Here is a 20,273-nt window from a genome sequence, read left to right as displayed (position 1 = left end):
TTATTTATTATATTTTATAAATGTATTGTTGCTGATATTAAAGAAAAAATATGAAACAACACGGGGATGCTGTTATGAAAATATTGTTGAGGAAGACTAGGCGCCTTTCAATCACTTCTTCAATCTGTATGGGTTATAATAGACCAAATATATGAACCAAGTTAGTGGAGAAAGGAGGAGAAAGCGAAAAATGCCGATTAAAGGATAAACACACAACGAACTGGGGGGTGGTCATATAAATGAGTGGATAGAAGAGCCTGACGCGCACACCAGTTTGATTGCCGGTACTTGGGATCGCATACCAGTACTCGAAAAGTTAACTGATGAAAAATTGGGGGAGGGGGGTGCAGAAACATGTGCTAGCAAGTATCGCCGTGTTAAGCTTTGCAATTTTACTCTAATATCAATAACAACGAATTAAATTTGATTTGAGGCGAAACTGTGCCAACTCAAAATGCAGGCAATGACCAAGAAGTAAAATGTTATAAAAAATGTGAAACTGCTCACGAAATTTGCTTTCAACCATTTTTTTATTAGGTGCGTCGCTTAAGCTTCGCGTTAACAACAATAGGTCGATAGATGAATATCGATCGATAGTTATAACATTTGGTTTGAGTGTGCGCCCTGCTTAAGCCAAAGCAATTCAAATCATGATGTGCTAACTTTTCGTGTTATCCCATCGATTTGTTTGTTGTTATGAGCCAAACAGAGTCAAAGTGGACTACCGAGACAGTGGCTCTTTATACATTTCTATAGGCCTACATTTTTTTATGCTGAAGGTCCTGCAAGGTCTTTTAGGCATCTATAACAGATCTGTTATAATAGGGCCAAACCTATCAAAGATTTGTTTGGTGTTGTGAGCTAAACAGAGCCGAAGTAATATTGTGAGCCGTAGAGAGTCAGTGCATGAGAAGCCATAAGCTCTACTTTTTTCAAGTTGAAGGCCCTGATATCGGAACGATTATAACAGGCTGAAACCGATAAAAGGCACAACATGCCTATATGAAAGGTAAATCTACTGAATTTTCCCTTCATGAACCCCCTGGTACCCTAGAATGATCACTACAATACAAGAAAAATGCTCTATCGCCTTCTTAGATGATTAACGGTAGTAGAATATCGCGTTATCCTAACGATAACGAACATCTTTGAATAAGAGCATGGTGGGTTTAATACCGGTGCCCCAACTGTTCAGAAACAAAAACAAATCTCACAACTTTGACTGCTTTCGCTTAATGACACCAAACTAGCTTTCCATTATAGTTACTTTTAAAAAAGGGTAGATAAGTCCCATATTCCCTACCATCGCGTGAAAGAATAATCAGCGGAAGCACCAACACAAAACCAAAAAAAGTGTACAGTTGGGTTGAACCGGACAGTCAAAAAAGAGTTCACACACACCAAACTTGCCAATAGTTTTTGGGCACACAGTGATATAAAGCAAACAAATAAATTATAAAACTGAATAAGTTACAACTGACCCACGTAATAGGAGCACTTGGTTCGGTCCCAACAGAAGCACTAAATTTTGTCCTGCAGACAGTTCGTACATAGGACTCAAAAAGTTTGAATGTTGGAACGAAAAACAGTTTGGACACAGTGGTACCCTCAAGAGAATCATCAGTGTCATCAGACTATCACCACCCTTATTGACTTCTTAGCAAAAGCTTTAAGTTAAAGCTACCCTAAAGAAAAAAATAGAGGTGTAGCAGAAGAAGGAAGTAATCTCACTATACCGATGGCTTCAAAAATTACTGCGATGTCGAATCACGGGATTTCCGTTTTTCCCGCGCTACTTGAGGTCCATTTTCATCGGTCTACCAAGATCGGCGATGAAAGCTTTGGTTAAATCCGTATAGGTAGACGTAGGGCCAGAGTGCATAGAAGAGTTCCTAAAGCGAGTATTTAAGTCTTCTACTCTGAATAGTGATAGTAAATGTGCATATAATGGACAGTGCTATTTAGGCTGGCTGTCAACCCTAACTAAACGGAACGCGTTCTTTTTAAAGAAGTTAGAGAACTCGTAGTGTCGGCTCTCCATCGATTAGGGGACTCTAGCTGATACGTTCTGATAGCATTAAGTTCTACCACAGCCACTGAAATTAACATTTACTGGGATGGCCAAAATTCTATTATTGTTTTGAGCTCAGCAGTGGTGTGATCGAAGGTGATCTGGGAATTCCTAATCCTTCTTTCCATAGCCTCAAACTATTTTAAGATTAGTATCATCCGAACCCTGGCAGCTTTCGCGTAGATTTCAGTTTGATATGGGTGCGCCTGAACTGGACGTAGTGGACAGCAGAGCGTTTGGAGTTCAACAAACCGCTTGCAGATTACTCTTGGACAGATTTGCCCCGGGTGAGCTCAACAGACACTACCTCTTGCAAGGTATCGATACCCTTCTGACAATTAAAAAAAACCTATTGCGTTCACTAACGCTAATTTATATTATTGAAACTCATCTTCCTTGCATATGCTGTTCGGATTCGGCGTGTAGGTCCCAATCCGCCCATTAAAAGGAGCACGACGCAAATTGGAAGAGACGCTCTCTTCGGAGATATGTCGTGGTTTGTATTTATTTATTAATGATTGGGGATATTACGGGACACCGTCCAATGAGAGCCCATGCGATGAGTCCTAACATACTGGACTTATGCTTAATGCTTAACTGTCTAGCTTTTGCTGGAACTAGACATAAGCAGTCTACCGTCTCGTGTTGCTTGAATTTCAGATGGATATATCTACGGTCTAGATCAGTCTTGTTCAGATCGTATTCAGTCAATGTAAGTTTCTAATCACCGGCCTAACCCACCCTTCCTAAATGAGATATCGCTTATAAATTTTAAAGTTAAATGAAAAAGGAGAAAAAGAAAGAAAATATGTTCCTAAAATTATGCAACGATTTTTATAATTTTTTTCTGAATAGGAGTCATTTCGCCTACAAACGCAACAATTTAAAATTTTGTTTAATTTTAAAAATTTTCTTTTTTCCGCACACTAGGGTCTGAGTCACGCCAAGGCCAAAGAGAATTTAGAGCGAGATGGCCCCAATGCCCTCACTCCACCCAAACAAACACCCGAATGGGTAAAATTCTGTAAGAATTTATTCGGTGGTTTCGCTATGTTGCTGTGGATTGGTGCTATACTTTGTTTTGTGGCCTACTCCATTCAGGCCACTACCAGCGAAGAACCCTCAGACGATAACTTGTACTTGGGTATTGTGCTTTCGGCTGTAGTTATAGTTACTGGTATATTCTCATACTATCAGGTGAGTAAGATAATGTAATAGAATTATATTAACAATGTTAACATTTTTTCTCAAATACGCAGGAATCCAAAAGTTCAAAAATTATGGAATCGTTCAAAAATATGGTGCCCCAATTTGCTACTGTTATACGTGAAGGTGAAAAGTTAACCTTACGCGCCGAAGACTTAGTATTAGGTGATGTTGTAGAAGTGAAATTTGGCGATCGTATACCCGCTGATATACGTATTATTGAGGCGCGTAACTTTAAAGTAGATAACTCATCGTTGACTGGCGAATCAGAGCCACAATCACGTGGACCCGAATTCACACATGAAAATCCATTGGAAACTAAGAATTTGGCTTTCTTCTCCACCAATGCTGTTGAGGGTACTGGCAAGGGTGTCGTGATCAGTTGTGGTGATCACACTGTGATGGGTCGTATTGCTGGCTTGGCTTCGGGTTTGGATACTGGCGAAACACCCATTGCTAAGGAAATTCATCATTTCATTCATTTAATTACCGGTGTTGCTGTGTTCTTGGGTGTGACATTCTTCGTTATTGCTTTCATTTTGGGTTATCATTGGTTGGATGCTGTTATCTTTTTGATTGGTATTATTGTTGCAAACGTACCCGAAGGTCTATTGGCCACTGTCACTGTATGTCTGACACTGACTGCGAAACGTATGGCTTCGAAGAATTGTTTGGTCAAGAATTTAGAAGCTGTCGAAACTTTGGGTTCTACATCGACAATTTGTTCCGATAAGACCGGCACCCTCACCCAAAATCGTATGACCGTCGCCCATATGTGGTTCGACAATCAAATCATTGAGGCGGATACAACTGAAGATCAGTCGGGTGTGCAATACGATAGAACTAGCCCTGGATTCAAGGCGCTCTCTCGCATTGCTACTCTCTGTAATCGTGCCGAATTTAAGGGCGGTCAAGAAGGTGTACCCATATTGAAGAAAGAAGTTAGCGGTGATGCCTCTGAGGCTGCTCTGCTCAAATGTATGGAATTGGCTTTGGGCGAAGTAATGAATATACGTAAACGTAATAAGAAAATTGCTGAAATTCCATTCAATTCAACCAACAAATATCAAGTATCCATACACGAAACTGAAGATCCCAGTGATCCACGGTACTTGCTTGTTATGAAGGGTGCACCTGAACGTATTTTGGAACGCTGTGCTACAATTTTCATTAATGGCAAGGAAAAAGTATTGGATGAAGAAATGAAAGAAGCATTCAACAATGCGTACATGGAACTTGGTGGTTTGGGTGAGCGTGTGCTCGGTTTCTGCGATTTTATGTTGCCCTCCGATAAATATCCAACTGGCTTCAAATTCAACACTGACGATGTTAACTTCCCCATCGATAATTTGCGTTTTGTTGGTCTTATGTCTATGATTGATCCACCACGTGCTGCTGTACCCGATGCTGTTGCCAAATGCCGTTCAGCCGGTATTAAAGTTATTATGGTTACTGGTGACCATCCAATTACTGCCAAAGCTATTGCCAAATCTGTGGGTATCATTTCGGAGGGTAATGAAACTGTTGAGGATATTGCGCAACGTTTGAATATTCCCGTATCGGAAGTTAATCCACGCGAAGCTAAAGCAGCTGTTGTACATGGTGCTGAGTTGCGTGATGTTGCACCCGAACATCTGGATGAAATTTTAAGATATCATACAGAAATTGTATTTGCACGCACTTCACCACAACAAAAATTGATTATTGTTGAAGGTTGTCAACGTATGGGTGCTATTGTAGCTGTAACTGGTGATGGTGTGAATGATTCACCTGCTCTGAAGAAGGCTGATATTGGTGTTGCTATGGGTATTGCCGGTTCGGATGTGTCCAAGCAGGTGAGTGATCTTAGAATAGAAAAATGTGCGCTGTATTCGAGTTTGCGAAATGATGGGAAAATTGGCAAATAGAATATAATTTGATACTATAAATCACGTAATTTATGTCGACTATGTTGTGCATTATTCACATGGGGTTAAATAATTCATTATTCGAAAATAGTACAACCTCCGAAAATCGGTTCGATTTGCAAAAGTCTAAAGGTTTCACATATAGCACCAATAAATTTTCAAGAAAGCATTAAAACGCTTCTTAATTTGAACTTTACTTTGCTAATAAATATTTAAGCATGCATTGACCCTCAGGTCTATTGTGCCCTCATTTGCTCATAGCACCCTATCCAAGCTAAACACAATCAGAAAATAGAAAAATTTACTTAAACTGACGTATATGTCTGTTCTCTATGCACTGTTACAGCATAGGCTGGAGGTCCAATAGCTAGTTTATACCATAGAGCCTTAAGTCTGCAATGTCATATTGAGACCCTGAGATTGCTCTTAATCTAATCATGTCCTTTCTTTGGCTTATTATCTGACGCCATTAGTCCCCTGTCAATTGTGCATCTTTTTGGAGCTTACCGTTTATGTTTTGGGGAAACTATAACGAAACAGGTATTAGGTGCTAAACTATACTTTTGCCCCGCTGGCTAATTTATCACCTTACTGTTGTTGTTGTTGTAGCGATAAGGTTTTTCCCCGAAGGCTTTTGAGAGTATTATCGATGTGATAGTCCTTTTCCGGATACAGATCCGGTACGCTCCGGTAACACAGCACCATTAAGGTGCTAGCCCTACCATCTCGGGAACGATTTATATGTCCACATTAAACCTTCAGGCCATCTCTCCCTCCCCACAGGATTCGCCGCGGATGGGTGAGGTTGACAATTAGGTTTGGAGAAGCTATATATTGCGCTGGCAACCTGAAAGGGTTGCACTACACAGCCCCTTGAATCTGGTATTTTAGTCGCTTCTTACGACAGGCATACCTACCGCGGGTATATGCTGACCCCCTAACCCGATGGGGGTTATCACCTTACTCGTTTCCTTCTATGCCTTAGAATCTGCTCCAGCCGAACATTGTTCCCATATAATAAGCTTTTAAATTCTTCTTTTCACTCAAGGACCACGCAGAATATAACCTTTTTGAGTACAGCGTATTTGCCACTCAGTATCAGTCTTTGCAGTATCCGCATTGTAGACTTATCTCCGCCCACAGACTTGTAGCGACTATCGCCTCATGAAAGATGCCCTTAAACTAGCTCAGTGTTATTAACCTGCTTATTATTGTTTTCATAGTCTATAATCTGCTCTGAAGACCTTCTTCACATGGTTACCCAAGCCTAACTCATGATATAGGAATGGTATCTGAAGAGAATGTCCATGTGGAGTTGAGGCTATCAGCCAGATTGCTACCCATTGTTTCTAGAATTAATTTCTGGCCTTAGTAAAGCAGGTAGTTCAACACAATAAAAGTTTGGCATTTGTGCTCCTCTACAACTTATGCTGTTGTTGTAACCGCAAAACATTGGTTGAGAGTTCAGTGGAGGGTTCCTTTGGAAAATATGATTCTGGAGCAAAGCAGGATTAGTATTTCTGGCACCATTCTGGCTGCCGCGAGTACGACTAATTTCACCATCATGAGCAACCCTCCCTAGAAAGGTCGAAAAAATATTTTTTCATCCTTTGAGAAATTTAAGTTGTCAAGTTGATATCGAAATAATTTTCAAATTGTTCTCCAACCCTTTTGAAATTTTTAGCTTTCATGTTGATATCTAACAATGTTTATTTCTCAAGTTGATATCCAACATCATTTTCCAATTATTGTCCAACCTTTGAGAAATTTAAATATCTTCAGTTGATTCTCAAGTTGAGCGATAGTTGAGAAATAGCTCTTGAGAAGCATGTTCGACCCCAGCGGGTTAGGGGATCAGAATATACCCGCGGTAGGTATGCCTGTCGTAAGAGGCGACTAAAATACCAGATTCAAGGGGCTGTGTAGCGCAACCTTTTAGGTTGCCAGCGCAATATATAGCTTCTCCAAACCCAATTGTCAACCTCACCTATCCGCGGCGAATCCTGTTTCACTAACAGACGAGGCTCTGGCGACCCCAAGCTCCTCATGGAACTTAGGGGTAGAGAGGGAGGGAATAGCCTGAAGGTTTAATGTGGCCACATAAATTGTTCCCGAGATGGTCGGGCTAGCACCTTAATGGTGCTATGGTACCGGAGCGTACCGGATTTGTATCCGGCAAAGGACCATCACATCGATAACACTCCCCAAAGCCTTCGGGGAGCAACCTTATCGCTACAACAACAACAACAACAGAAGCATGTTCGTTCACAACTTTGGGTATATTTTACAGAAAAAATGGTTCCCACTCAGAAGTACCTTAAACGAAATTTATAAAAGAACACTTATTTGTTGATCGTTATTTAACTTTCCTTCAATAACAGTTATTTTGAAACTTTTTATTATTTCTATAAGTTTTGTTCTTCCGATTTACATTGGATAGTAAAATTTGATTTGAAGATTCTCTATTTTGTAATAAGATTCATTGCATCCCCAAAGATGTTGCGCGTTTTAATTCTGCTTCTTTCTTATGTATGTAATTGCACTTGTACTAATGTCTTAAAAATATTATCATCTAGGCCGCAGACATGATATTGCTCGATGATAATTTTGCTTCGATTGTAACGGGTGTTGAAGAAGGACGTTTGATTTTCGATAACTTAAAGAAATCCATTGCCTATACACTTACCTCCAACATTCCCGAAATCTCACCATTTTTGGCTTTCATCCTGTGCGATATACCACTGCCATTGGGTACCGTTACCATTTTGTGCATCGATTTGGGAACTGATATGGTAAGTTTAACAATGTCCCATGTGACAAATTTGTACATTTGTATACTTTTTGTGGTTGTGCGAAAAAAAAAATTATTATTTATCAATTGAGTTGTTTAAGTTAAGTTTTTTTTTTATTTAAGTTATACATTTTTTTCGTGAGATAATAATTTTTTAACTTAACTACTAAACAAACAAAAAATAATAAACGAAAGGTATATGTTAAGAAAAAAAGTGAAGGAAAATAGCGTTTAAATAATTTTTAAGCATATATTTTAGGAAAATTTGATAGGTAGCTACACACACTTATACTTAGGTGCCATTGTGCGTTATTAAGCTATATATTTAATTAATATGTTATCAATAAATATACAATATTTTATACCAACGCACATACATACACACGTATATACAATAAAAATAAAATAAAATGAACAAAAATGCCGCTATACACAAATCAACACATAGATACCTGCTATATCATTAGCCTACGAAGAAGCTGAATCGGATATCATGAAACGACGACCACGTAATCCAATGTTTGACAAATTAGTGAATGAAAGGTAAAAAAACTGCAGCTTTGTTTTGAACAATAAAGATATACTTACTATAGTTATTGGCTAAATTGTGTGCTTGAGGACGTACGGTTTCTATAATCGCTAAAGCTTGGAACTCTATGGAAAACAACCGTTATATACCTTGCCTCATCGCTATTTAATGTAAAATTTTTATTATCGCGAAAAATTATATATAAAACGCTACTGGTGGAAATCAAATGTATTTTGCTACGCTACGTACTTGCACGCCTTTCTTCTCCAAGGACATACCTACCTACATAAAACGTACGCTATGATAAATGAATCAACTATCGCTATAAAATTGTATCGCTATTGTGTTATAAAATTATTGTTTTTAAGTTTAAGTTAAGTTCTTTATAAGACTGGGTAGAAAAAAAGTTGCACAAGACTGCCCTTTTATTTGATGCCAATGTTGAGAAAGTCTCGAGTGAAATTTGTAATTGATTCTAGATGAGGTTAAGTTGAACTGGCCGATACGTGCACATAGACTGAATGAGGCCGTAGTGTTACCAGAAGCTTATTTAACAACCAAACTGAAAAATCCTATCAAAAACAAGGACCTATGTTATAAAATACAAAAACAGCCCCGATTTACGCAGTCCTTTGCCGTATATGAATCCGATACTAGACCGACTGCCTGGGTAATGATTTTTTCGACCCCTCTAATCCTGGAGTCTGTGGATTTTAGTCGTAAGAAGCGACTAAAACATGCCTACGGCGGGAATTATGTATATCTTTTGTAGTATTAATTTTTGAATGCAGCTTGAAATGATGTATAAATATCCATAAAACCAATGAAGACTCAGGGACCCAACCCTAAACACATCTTGGAGTCGACGGTGTAGATATTTGTATGCCTTTATAAATAGAGGGCTATCTTCCAATTATTCTTACTTAGAGGGATAGTATCAAAGCTGTTCTCAAAATTTAGTTTGTGAGAATACAAAAGAAAATTTCTGTACTTAGTCTGGCCGCTGGTAATAAACTATGGATATTGGTATGTTCTTCATGTGTATGATATTTTCAGCACCCAAATTCAATTCAATTGGAAGCAAGCAGTGCGTTGAAATTTCTGTAGGCTGCATAGATTGCAGGTCTTTTAAAGGTCATCCTATTATACTCTAGTGGCTCGTACATTCATAATTTTATAATCGGTTTCAGGCTCCCTTTCTCTCATTATAAATTTACAAGCACAAAGAGCAGTGGTACTGAGTGTTAAGGTTAGTTGCTGGTCGTTTAGTCCTAGCAGTCTGAAAGTAGAGGGTTTGTACTTGAAGAAAATTATACCGATCTTTTGCGGATTCAACATAAGGCAATATTCGAGTACCTACTTGCTTAGATTTCTGAAATTTATTTTTCATTTATTTTATTTAACTTGCCTTGATGCCAGGTAATAAATAGGGATCACGATCACTACATTGTCATCGGAATTGTACTTAACCTCTGATCTCCCTACTCGAGCTTTGCTGACTAAAAAGTACACCTTGTGATGCGCAGCCTGGGAAAATTTCATAGACGCTTTCTGTGGACTTCCCTCCCTCAAGTATACATGCTACGCCATTTTATTTCCTTGTGTCCTCTTTTCAGTTTCTATTTGGAATCGAATTATATTTTTATTTAATGTTAGTACAACAAGAAATAAGCAAACAATGCTCATTCAAGTCTTGGTGCTATTTTTTCAACCACCACTGTATGTAATTAATGCTATAAGTAACTAACACAGAAGTTCTATATATACAAAATATTACTATATAAACATGTTTGAAGAAGATATAATTTAAGCGCCATAATCTATGCAAGCTTTTGTGAATAAAGGGCAAGCTATGGTACATCATCTGTAAGCCGATTTGTGGATAAAATAAACGGCAAGCCGGTTAAGGAAACGTTCAACGTAAGATCTTTGCTACTGAAACTTTGAGCTCTGCGAAAATTGCTTAAGTTAATCTTTTTGAGTGTTGGAATGGTGTTAATTATAAACTCGTCATAATGTGCTATTAAGTGTTTATTTGTAAGATAATTATTATACTTTGTAAAAAAATGGAATAAATAGTTATTTAAATTATATTCTATTAGTGACTAACTTTTAAATTAAACACATTTATGTATATGTACTTGCGAGTTTTGCTATCTCTCTTTCTATGTATTTCTTCGCGCCACGATTTTTGTTCAAACTTCAATCAGTTTCTTAAACATACATTTTTCTTATATCATATATAATTTCCAAGAATTTATGCATACTTGTACATTCCACCAAAATTAAATCATAAATAATTAAATCTAAAATATAACTAACGGCTGTTGATGTAAAATTTTTTTCAAAATAAATTGAAAGCTTATTATACAGCTCTATTTTTTAAAAGGGAAATATTTTAATATCACTAAAACCAGACGTTTTTGAAATTTCGACGGATTGATACATTTTTTTTATTATTACTCAATTACAACAGAGAACAAATGAAAAGAAGCAAACATAGTTGCGTGATTAACCCAACAACAACGACAACATTTATAACCATTTAAAATTTCATTTGTCTATTTGAGCGCACCTTGGAGCTCTTGTATGAAGAACAACTACCAGTCAGTGCTCAATTATATTGGCCGTGGTCACGTTCCGATATCCGGCTGCATGGCGCTTGTCATGCTCATCTTTCTCCCTATCTATTCTCTTTTTGTGCGATCATTCAGCTTAATTAATTTCATCATGCGTAACAAAACTGTATCTTCCTGTTTGCGGCTTCTAAGCTACCTCATAAATTAATTCTTTGTAATTAAGGCTTTGTGAAACCAATGACCGAGTACCTTCTTCCGCTCTTGTTATTAACTATGTTGTGTTCAAAGCTTAGCTATGAATATCTACCTCAGCCAAGAGATCCACAAACAAGTTTTTCTGCGTATTCACATTTTCAATTATGACTTCACACGCTATATCTCTCGGAGTTTGTTTGGTATTACCTATCTGTCATTTTATTATTTGAAGGTAAGCTTCCTACAATACGCTTTCGTTCCGCCAAATTAATATGTGATAACGCTACTCTTTCTCTATGAGGTCAGCTTGAGCTCACGGTTTTTATTTTGCGCGATCTCTCAGCTACTAATAATGCAGCATTAAATTTACTTTCTGTCTACGTGTTCTTGAATTAAAACTTAATTGCTTGGAATGAAAGTGAACCTTCTAAGGATGGTTTAATTACCATTGGACCATACGTTTATGCTGTTGGGTGGATTAGTTGCAACTCCTAGGTACGACGTTTTAATACATTTACATTGGCCGAACTACAACTAAAATTTGTGACGATATTTCGCCTCCTGTACCTCCATTATGGATGTTATGCTTGTCTTCCGCGCGTACATTCTGTATGTTTTTCGTGCCTATATTCTTCTAATGCTGTAGATTGTGCTATAATCTTGATTTGAGTTAACATAGCCAGCAAGGCGCTTGTGTCTACATTTGCCAGTGGTTTCGGGGCATCTTACTTACTTTACTACTATTTCTGTTCATGCTTACTTATCGTCAGAATGAAATACCCAAAGTTTCTTTACATTAAGGCATTTCGCTTCCATATACTCTTATAATCATATCTGTGGCTTAGATTTATTGCCGAACGGGTTAATTGAAGCGTAATTGTAGCTCAAGTCGACCCAACTTCTTTATTATGAGTATCAGTTCACAACACGTTAAAATTAACTGATTGCCCTGTTTTGCTTTTATACCGCCTTTTATAGCTAAGTATAGCATGAGTTACCTAATTCGAAGAATCTACACTTAGTATTTGCGTATCACATTCTAGAAGACTCGTTTCATGCATCGAATTTCAGTCTTTATCTCATATTCGTTCTCACACATTCATGTGTCTGTGTAGATATCGTTATCCCTCTTGTGCTTTCATTGTCGTTGTTGTTCTCGGAATATATATAAAAATCATCTTGATAAAAAGATGTATAATCATGCCTCAAGTTTTCTAAAATCAAATATTCCTTTTTTTACAAACTAATTTAAATACAAATTTTTTAAAAGCATTTTTTTATTGCTGTCCCTATTCGCCCGGATAATTTCTGGCAAAAAATTCCATAACTTTTTCTCATATTTATTTTTAAGTATAATGGCTTTATTTCAGAAATAGAAATCAATAAAGAAATTTAAATACGTTATCTTAGTATTTGAAGAATAATAGAGCAGTCAGTCAGTCGCTCAACATCAAATAATCTGTTACAACTAATTAATTGGCCTTGAATTAATCGTTTGGCACAACAATCGACTGGTTTCTTTTTTCTACCAACGCTAATATACAATATATTCAAAAATTTAGTCTAAGTTACAGGTCAAGTTGATTATCTAGCTCTAATTAAACGATTAATGATTTAAGTTTTTTTTTTGCCGAATAATATGTCGATAAATCGCTTAATACCCAATAGCTTCTTGCAACAGATAAATTGACCTTGAACTAATCTTTTGATGCAATAATCAAGTAGTTATTTTTTTCTACCAGCGCTAATCATAATCTTATCAATATGTGGCACAATATATTCAAAAATTAGTCTAAGTTTGAAGATCAAAATAATTATCTACTTCCACTCAAGCGATTATTCCTTTAAATTTTTTTCCTGATTAACTGAAATTGAATTAGTTGTTTCATGTAAAGATCGACTTGTTATTTCTTTGTAACGCTTATTATAATCCTATTTAATCTTAGTCTAAGTTGAAGATCAAAATGATTATCTAGTTCTATGCAAGCGTTTAATTATTAAAATGTTTTTGCTGAATAATAATTTAATTAATTAATAATTTAATTTAATTACGCGTAGTGTGATTAAACAAATATTTAAATTCAGTCTGAATTTTGAAAATACTTTCTTGAAAATAAACAATTAATCAAAATAATTAATTAGCCGACTAGTTTATAGTCTATTCTGTTAAATGCTGTCAAATTATTATATGATTTAATTAGCAGTTATTTACTAATTTATATTTTGGTGGAAAGTACATATTAAGAATATTGCGGCTAAAGCTGAAATCAATTTTTTTTTATTTATTTCTCATATTTACTATGGACCATACCTATCTATACACGTACATATATGTGAACTCGTTTATTTATTTATTTTTTTTAATCAACTTACATACATACATGTACTATTTATAAAAAAAAAAACGAAAAGCCTTTTATGTTGTTACTTACTATATGTTGAAATTTAAAAACAAACTTAGGTGCCTGCGATTTCATTGGCTTATGAAGCTGCTGAGGCCGATATTATGAAGCGTCCACCACGTGATCCATTCAACGATAAATTAGTCAATTCAAGGTGCCAAAATTAAGCAAACAAACACACAGTAAATGTGTTGTTTTGCATTTTTTCTATGCTATTAACAAACACCATATACATACATAAGAATATATAAGAGAGCGGTTTTCAATATGCAAAAAAAAATTTTTTTTGTGGAATTAGCTGAATTTTTTTTTTTATTAAATTCAACGAATTCAATTTTCAATTTCTTAAAATTTAAAGTTTTAGGTTATAAAAAATATGAAAGCTCAATTGCACTAAAACTACTTTATTGTTACTTTGTAAAAATTCTTCACTTTAACTATCAATTAACAACGCAATTGAAACCCGCTATTTTCTTTGCTTTATAAGCAAATCATAAACGAAAGTGGTCTCCCTTCAATACTAACGTGCTCGTTTAATAAGAATGTTGTTATTTCCTTTTTTGTTTTTTGTTTTTTTTTTTTCAATGTCCTAACTCCGAATGGCCATATTAGACATGGTCGACTTAACAAAAATTTAACAGAATTAATTTTAACCAATAATTTTTCATAATAAAATCCATAATTTAAATATCTATCGTTTAATATTGTGTTGTTTTGGTGTATTCACTACATAAGTACATACACATTAATGTTTTCCCCATACTTACATATGTATATACTTTTGTATATCTTACTCACCCACCCTATGGTGTATGTATATGTATTTGTAACCTGTTATTGTCAATTAAAAGAACTAACCACTGAAAGTTGTTGTAATTTTAAGCAATTTAACAACTAAGCAACAAAAACAAAATCATTATGCCAACTTCATCATCTGTTCAGCCGTCATCGACGTTATTAACATCATTATCGTCAACAACATTTATTTAAGTGTTTATGTCGTGTTGTTTTCATTCTATAATATGTTGTTGTTTTTATTATGAAAACATGTCTTCATAAATAAAATTCATAAATTACACACATACATTTATTGTAAATCAAAATATATGATTTTATTTTTTATATTTGTATATACATTGGTATGTATTTATGTTTTATTTGTTGTGTTTTAAATTTAATTATATATATTTTTTGTGTTATGGTATTTTTGTGTTTTATGTTCTTTTTATTTTTCACGTCATTGTATTATTTTTGTTAAAACTTTATGTATTAGAGATGTGCTGCTTGTGAAACTTTTTATTAATAAAAAAAAAGTTACTCTTAGTTAACAAGGGCAATCAAAATTAAAACAATTGTCTCATTAGGATACCAAAAAATTTCCTACTGAACTAACAACAAATCACTGAAACAAATATACAAACTTCTGTGTTCAAAATTCTACCCCTCAATATTGAGGTATTGTCGATCGATTGTGTCAACTTTTGCTTTGAATGTGCGCCATGACGAATGCAACACGATAATTTTACCGAAAACGATTTATTTCTTGTTCGGAGTCAAACAGAGCCAATTGCATATTGTTGAGAGCCATATAAAGCCATCCTGCAGACGTTTCCCTTGGCTTGATAGCGGTCAAATACCCTGAGCTTTGCGACAATGCATATAGCATTTATCATGATACAAGCTCATTTTCCATGATCGTCGAAATCTTACTAATTTCATAGGCTCAGCTTACTGTGGGGGTTAGTAGCCATGCCATAATTAAAGATGGGAAACTACATAATACATATTATTTTTTGTGAAAAATCCCAAAAGTTGTCAGAGTGATATTAAAGCTATAAAAACAAGCAAGCACTGTGCGCTCAGATTCACTGGTCTGAATAAATGAAATGCTTGCTAGTTGCTGGATAAGTCTGATGTTGCAGATATATTAATTTCAGCCTTCATCAAAGTGGGTGAGCCTCATTCCATATGGATGCTGAACTGTCCGATTGTAGCACCAAAAAAGTACCATCCTTTGCTGTCCAAAATCGCCAGGCAGAAGCATCTGATGGCAATACTTGGTACATTGTACTATCCTTCCCAACACAAATCCGACACAACAGTCACGCTCCTTTACAAAATTATAGTATTGTATTATTGAGTATACCACACAACGGGAAGCGGTGCGACTTTTATTTGTAGGGGTTCTACTGCCTCTTTAATATAATTGTGGTTTTTTCTTTTGTTTTTGTTTACTATCTTATTTCTAGAACAAGCTTCAATCGTAAGTCAAACTCCCAAAATAGTATGGGGAAAAATAAGGAAAAAACTTAAATAGTAAAAATTTAAAGCTCGCCAAAAAACCTAAAAAAAATTAAATAACATTAAATAAAATGGTGGATTATTTACTTCATTTAATCTAATTTAAATTTTTATCAATTTTATTTAAAAAAATAAGTGGAGTATAAAAAAGGGATGAGATAAAATACAAAATATTATTTCTTATACAGCCTTATTCTATTTCATTGAAAAACATTTAAATCAAAGAAATTAATTCAAATGAAAAACTTAATATACAAAAAATTGTTTATAGCAATAAAGAAATTATAAAAAATGTAAATAATATAAAATATAAAAATTAATATGCAGAAAAGAAAAATAAAAACATAAAAATATAAATAAAAATACAAAATATAAAAAGTGAAATAAAAAATATCAAAAAAAAAAAAAGAAAAAGAAAATAAAATACAATATACATAGCCTTCGACTTTTATTTCCATCATAAAAAAATATTATAATTTAATAAACAAATTATTGTGCAGGGCATTGAAAACTCGTTAAAGTTTACGAATATTAAGAAGAAACATTAAAAAATTTGATAAGAAAGAATAAATAAATTCAAAAATTTTAATTTATAAAATATCCAAAAAAAATTCTAACTATAGATAATATTATCACGCGCCAACTTATACAGTAACATCTTTACTTACACAATAACATCTCTAATACATAATTTTTTAACAAAAAAAAAAAAAAATATATATATATATATATATACATATATATATATTTTACAAAAAACATATTGTAAATTTCTATATGATACATTTTTAGATATACATACTAATAAAAATATCTAATTATATAAACAAATTTATCAGATTATTAAAATGAGCTAACTGAACGCGAAAGAATATTTTTTTTACAAAATTCATACTTACAACATTTCATTGTTGCACTTTTTCAATTGATTTCTTACTTAAAACTTTTGCGTTTGTTACTAAAACCTTTTAACTTATTTCTGTCATTCATTGGCTAAACATTTTCGCTATACATATTAACATTGTTGTTGTTTTGGTACAAAAGTAAATTGCGTGTTATGCGTATTTGGAAAGAAAAATTGTCTAAAAAATCTTTGTTTCTTTATAGGGAATTCTGAAGTGTGTCTTTCTTTTTATACATACTATTGTAGCAAATCATTGTTATTAAAGCAAAAAAATACCAAAGGAAAATAATTATAATTACTAATCTGAACTGTATATAATTTTAATTTTTTTATGAAAAACATTATGTTTTATACAATTTTATGAACTAACGGTTATTGAAAAAAAATTTAAATGTTTTATGAATATACTATTTTTGTTTTGAGGCACATGACAATAAAATTCAAGGGATTTTTTTCCTGTTTGAATACCTAAAAGTTATTTTTTGGTTTTATTTTATTTTCTTTATTTTATTTTATTTTTATATTATTCTTTTCCATTTTTTAATTTCTAATTATTTTTTACATTTTTTAACTGTTTTTTTATTATATTTGTTTAGTTAAAAAACTATCAAATATATACTTTTTTCAGTTTCGCGAACTATCTCATTATACTTGTATACATCTTTTTTCTTTCGTTATCTACATATATTTTTAGGTACGTCTTAAATTTTTTTCGTTATATTTTATTTTTTTTATTTTTTCCCCCTTTTGAACTTTTTTGAATTATTTTACTTATAATTTTGAGCAATGAGCTTTGCTCGATAAACAAATACATAAATAATAAAATTAAAAAAATAAAATTTTTTTTAAATCATTTTATATTTACTATCTACTCTGAAATTTTTTTAGTTTTCCTTTTTTAAGTTTTATTATTCTGTTTTTACTTTTTCCTTTAATCGAAATTTTAAAAAAATTGTTTGTTTTATTTCTTTATTTAATTTTAAAATTTTTTATATATATATATATTTTTTTTAAATCTTTTAAAACATGTTTTCATTTGTATGTTTTGGACATACAATTGCACAGTTTTCATATCAAATTGTATTTATCAGCAGCGTTGTAACGTAATTTTTCAGCGTGCAAAACTTGCTAAACTACTGCGTTGTTTCCAAGAAGCATTAATGTCTATTTTTTACAATTTGCATAGTCACACAACCACATATTTGCCATATTTGCTTTATGTATCTACAGAGCCATCTTATGGGGGTAATGATTAACTTTTTTTTTTTATTTATTTATAATAACAACTTTTTGGTTGTTTTTTTGTTTTCATTTTTGCTATGCATTTATTAACACCATAAAATATGTCTGTATGTATGTGTTATCACAAATAGGTACCTGCTATTTCCTTAGCCTATGAAGAAGCTGAATCTGATATTATGAAACGTCAGCCCAGGAATCCATTTTGTGATAAACTGGTAAATGAAAGGTAAAGTTATTTTGATGAGCTTCCGTTAAAATATGGAGCTTCTTTCGAATTTGCGAAAAAATCTGAACTCCGTAAAAAAAATATTCTAAAATATTTAAAATATCATTTGTACCTTCTACTATTTTTTGAATATAAAATCAATTTCAATTTAATATTAAGTCACCCGAATGCCTGATAAAAGCCTCTCCGCAACCCTATCCACTTACCAAAGAAGTACCTTATATATAATATCCCTATTTTAAGCGCTCCTAGTTAGTTACTTAACTCTCTCTCTCTTAAATATTTCCACTCGATACTTATAGTACCTTCACTCACTTTTCTATTATATTTAGTACTTAATTATATTGCCTATTCTTACCCACTTCCACTTTGCCACACATCAGTTTTTTTTTTTAATGCAACAAATGCATATTAAAATTTCTACAATTTATTTAATTATACAAAATATTATTTGTATTAAATACAAATACTGTATACAATAAGCCAATATATTTGAACTGCCATTTTCTTGTATTTTTACTAAAATGCATTTTATAAAAATTTCATATATAATAAAATTTCGAAAATCACTTTGGTAACGAAATTCTAAATCTTAGCAACAAAATTTTGGCATAAAACTGCAAAATTTAACTAAGGGTTAATGAAAGTCTTGCAAATTACCCATTTTCGGCATTATCAATTAAGGAAAAACTAAAATTTTTTTTGTAAAAATTTGCATACCAAATTTGCATTAAAAAAGCAAAGTACGTTGTCACGTATCTCCACGCGTACACAAATATAATTTATCTATTTCCACCAAATCTGGTTTTCTTTCTTCTAAAGTAATGTTTATCATAGTTAGTTGTCTATATAACATATTTATATATATTTATAAAATATATACTCTACTACTTCTTTAGACTAATAAATATATTAAGTTTATAAATTATATGGTGGAAGAAGTGCTTTCCAGACTTAATTTTTTACTTCTGTTTAAACTATAAAGACTTCCTTCGTATATCTACTTTAGCTTAAAAGTTAAAAATTACTATAAATTGTTCAGCTGAAAATTTTATATTTTCTTTAAATATTTATAATTACGCATGTTGGTGTGAGATATTTTTAAAATAATATATAAATTCTATATATACTATCTATAAATATTTGAAATGCATTATGTAATTTTCAGTTGAGAGACTTTTGAATGTCTATTAAAATAATAAATTTACCTTCTTAATTCTATAACATCTATGTATATTCTGAAACTTAATTTCCCAAATCGATTTTCCATTAAAGTCTCTCCTATCCTTTTACATACTTAATTGGGGCTTAACCGCCTAAGCGCCTCTCTTATCTTCAACGGCTACATAAATATGTACTACAAAATTTCGCCAATTTTCGGCCTTAGGAATTATTTCATTTAACAATTTTAATTAAATCTATACTTGAGAACCAAAATCTATACGTTGTTTACTCTAAAAGGTTATTTCAGATTATTATTATTATTATTTTTTTTTTCAAAATCAAATATCTAGATAACGGTTAGATCTATAGAAGCTAAAAGCTTAAATAACTAAAATAAAATAAAAATATTAAAACCGTTTTCCGTTCTTCGCGTTCCATATCTTGAAGTTTTTGAGTTGCTAAATTAGAATATAAAAGAAATTCAAATTGCGAAAGTTCCAAAAACTACACTGAAAGAAATGGTGCTAGTAAAATCAACAAATCGGTTCTGTTGTTCTTGACTTAACGGAGATTCGGTGAAATTGATCGAATTATGGTTAATTCGACCGAGTTCCTTGTCAGGCGAACAAATTAGTTTAGTCATTTCAACAGAAGAGAAATTGTCGCTAGCAATCTAACTGATTTTTCTGTTAACACAACTGATCTTACAGGTCATTTCAACGGCGATCAACTGTCAATACATGAGCAAATTTTAAA

General features: G+C 33.1%; 1 protein-coding gene across 10 annotated transcripts in view; it reads left to right on the top strand.

Annotated features, from left to right (window-relative positions):
• Atpalpha (sodium/potassium-transporting ATPase subunit alpha) overlaps positions 1-20,273 on the top strand; it is a 152,531-nt gene that overhangs the window by 111,077 nt on the left and 21,181 nt on the right. For 5 of the 10 annotated variants that reach the window (XM_067761867.1, XM_067761860.1, XM_067761865.1 and 2 more), the window contains 4 exons: positions 3,002-3,268; positions 3,331-5,112; positions 7,761-7,976; positions 13,740-13,834. In XM_067761867.1, the coding sequence (XP_067617968.1) occupies positions 3,002-3,268; positions 3,331-5,112; positions 7,761-7,976; positions 13,740-13,834 (2,360 nt within the window). Of the gene's footprint in view, positions 1-3,001; positions 3,269-3,330; positions 5,113-7,760; positions 7,977-8,423; positions 8,519-13,739; positions 13,835-18,258; positions 18,354-20,273 lie in introns of all 10 variants that reach the window. The other 5 variants (XM_067761861.1, XM_067761869.1, XM_067761862.1 and 2 more) reach the window with 3 other exon arrangements.

The sequence above is a fragment of the Eurosta solidaginis genome, chromosome 1, assembly GCF_040869045.1.
Source record: "Eurosta solidaginis isolate ZX-2024a chromosome 1, ASM4086904v1, whole genome shotgun sequence".
In the NCBI taxonomy this organism is placed as follows: Eukaryota; Metazoa; Arthropoda; class Insecta; order Diptera; family Tephritidae; genus Eurosta; species Eurosta solidaginis.
This window is presented reverse-complemented; position numbering and strand designations above follow the sequence as displayed.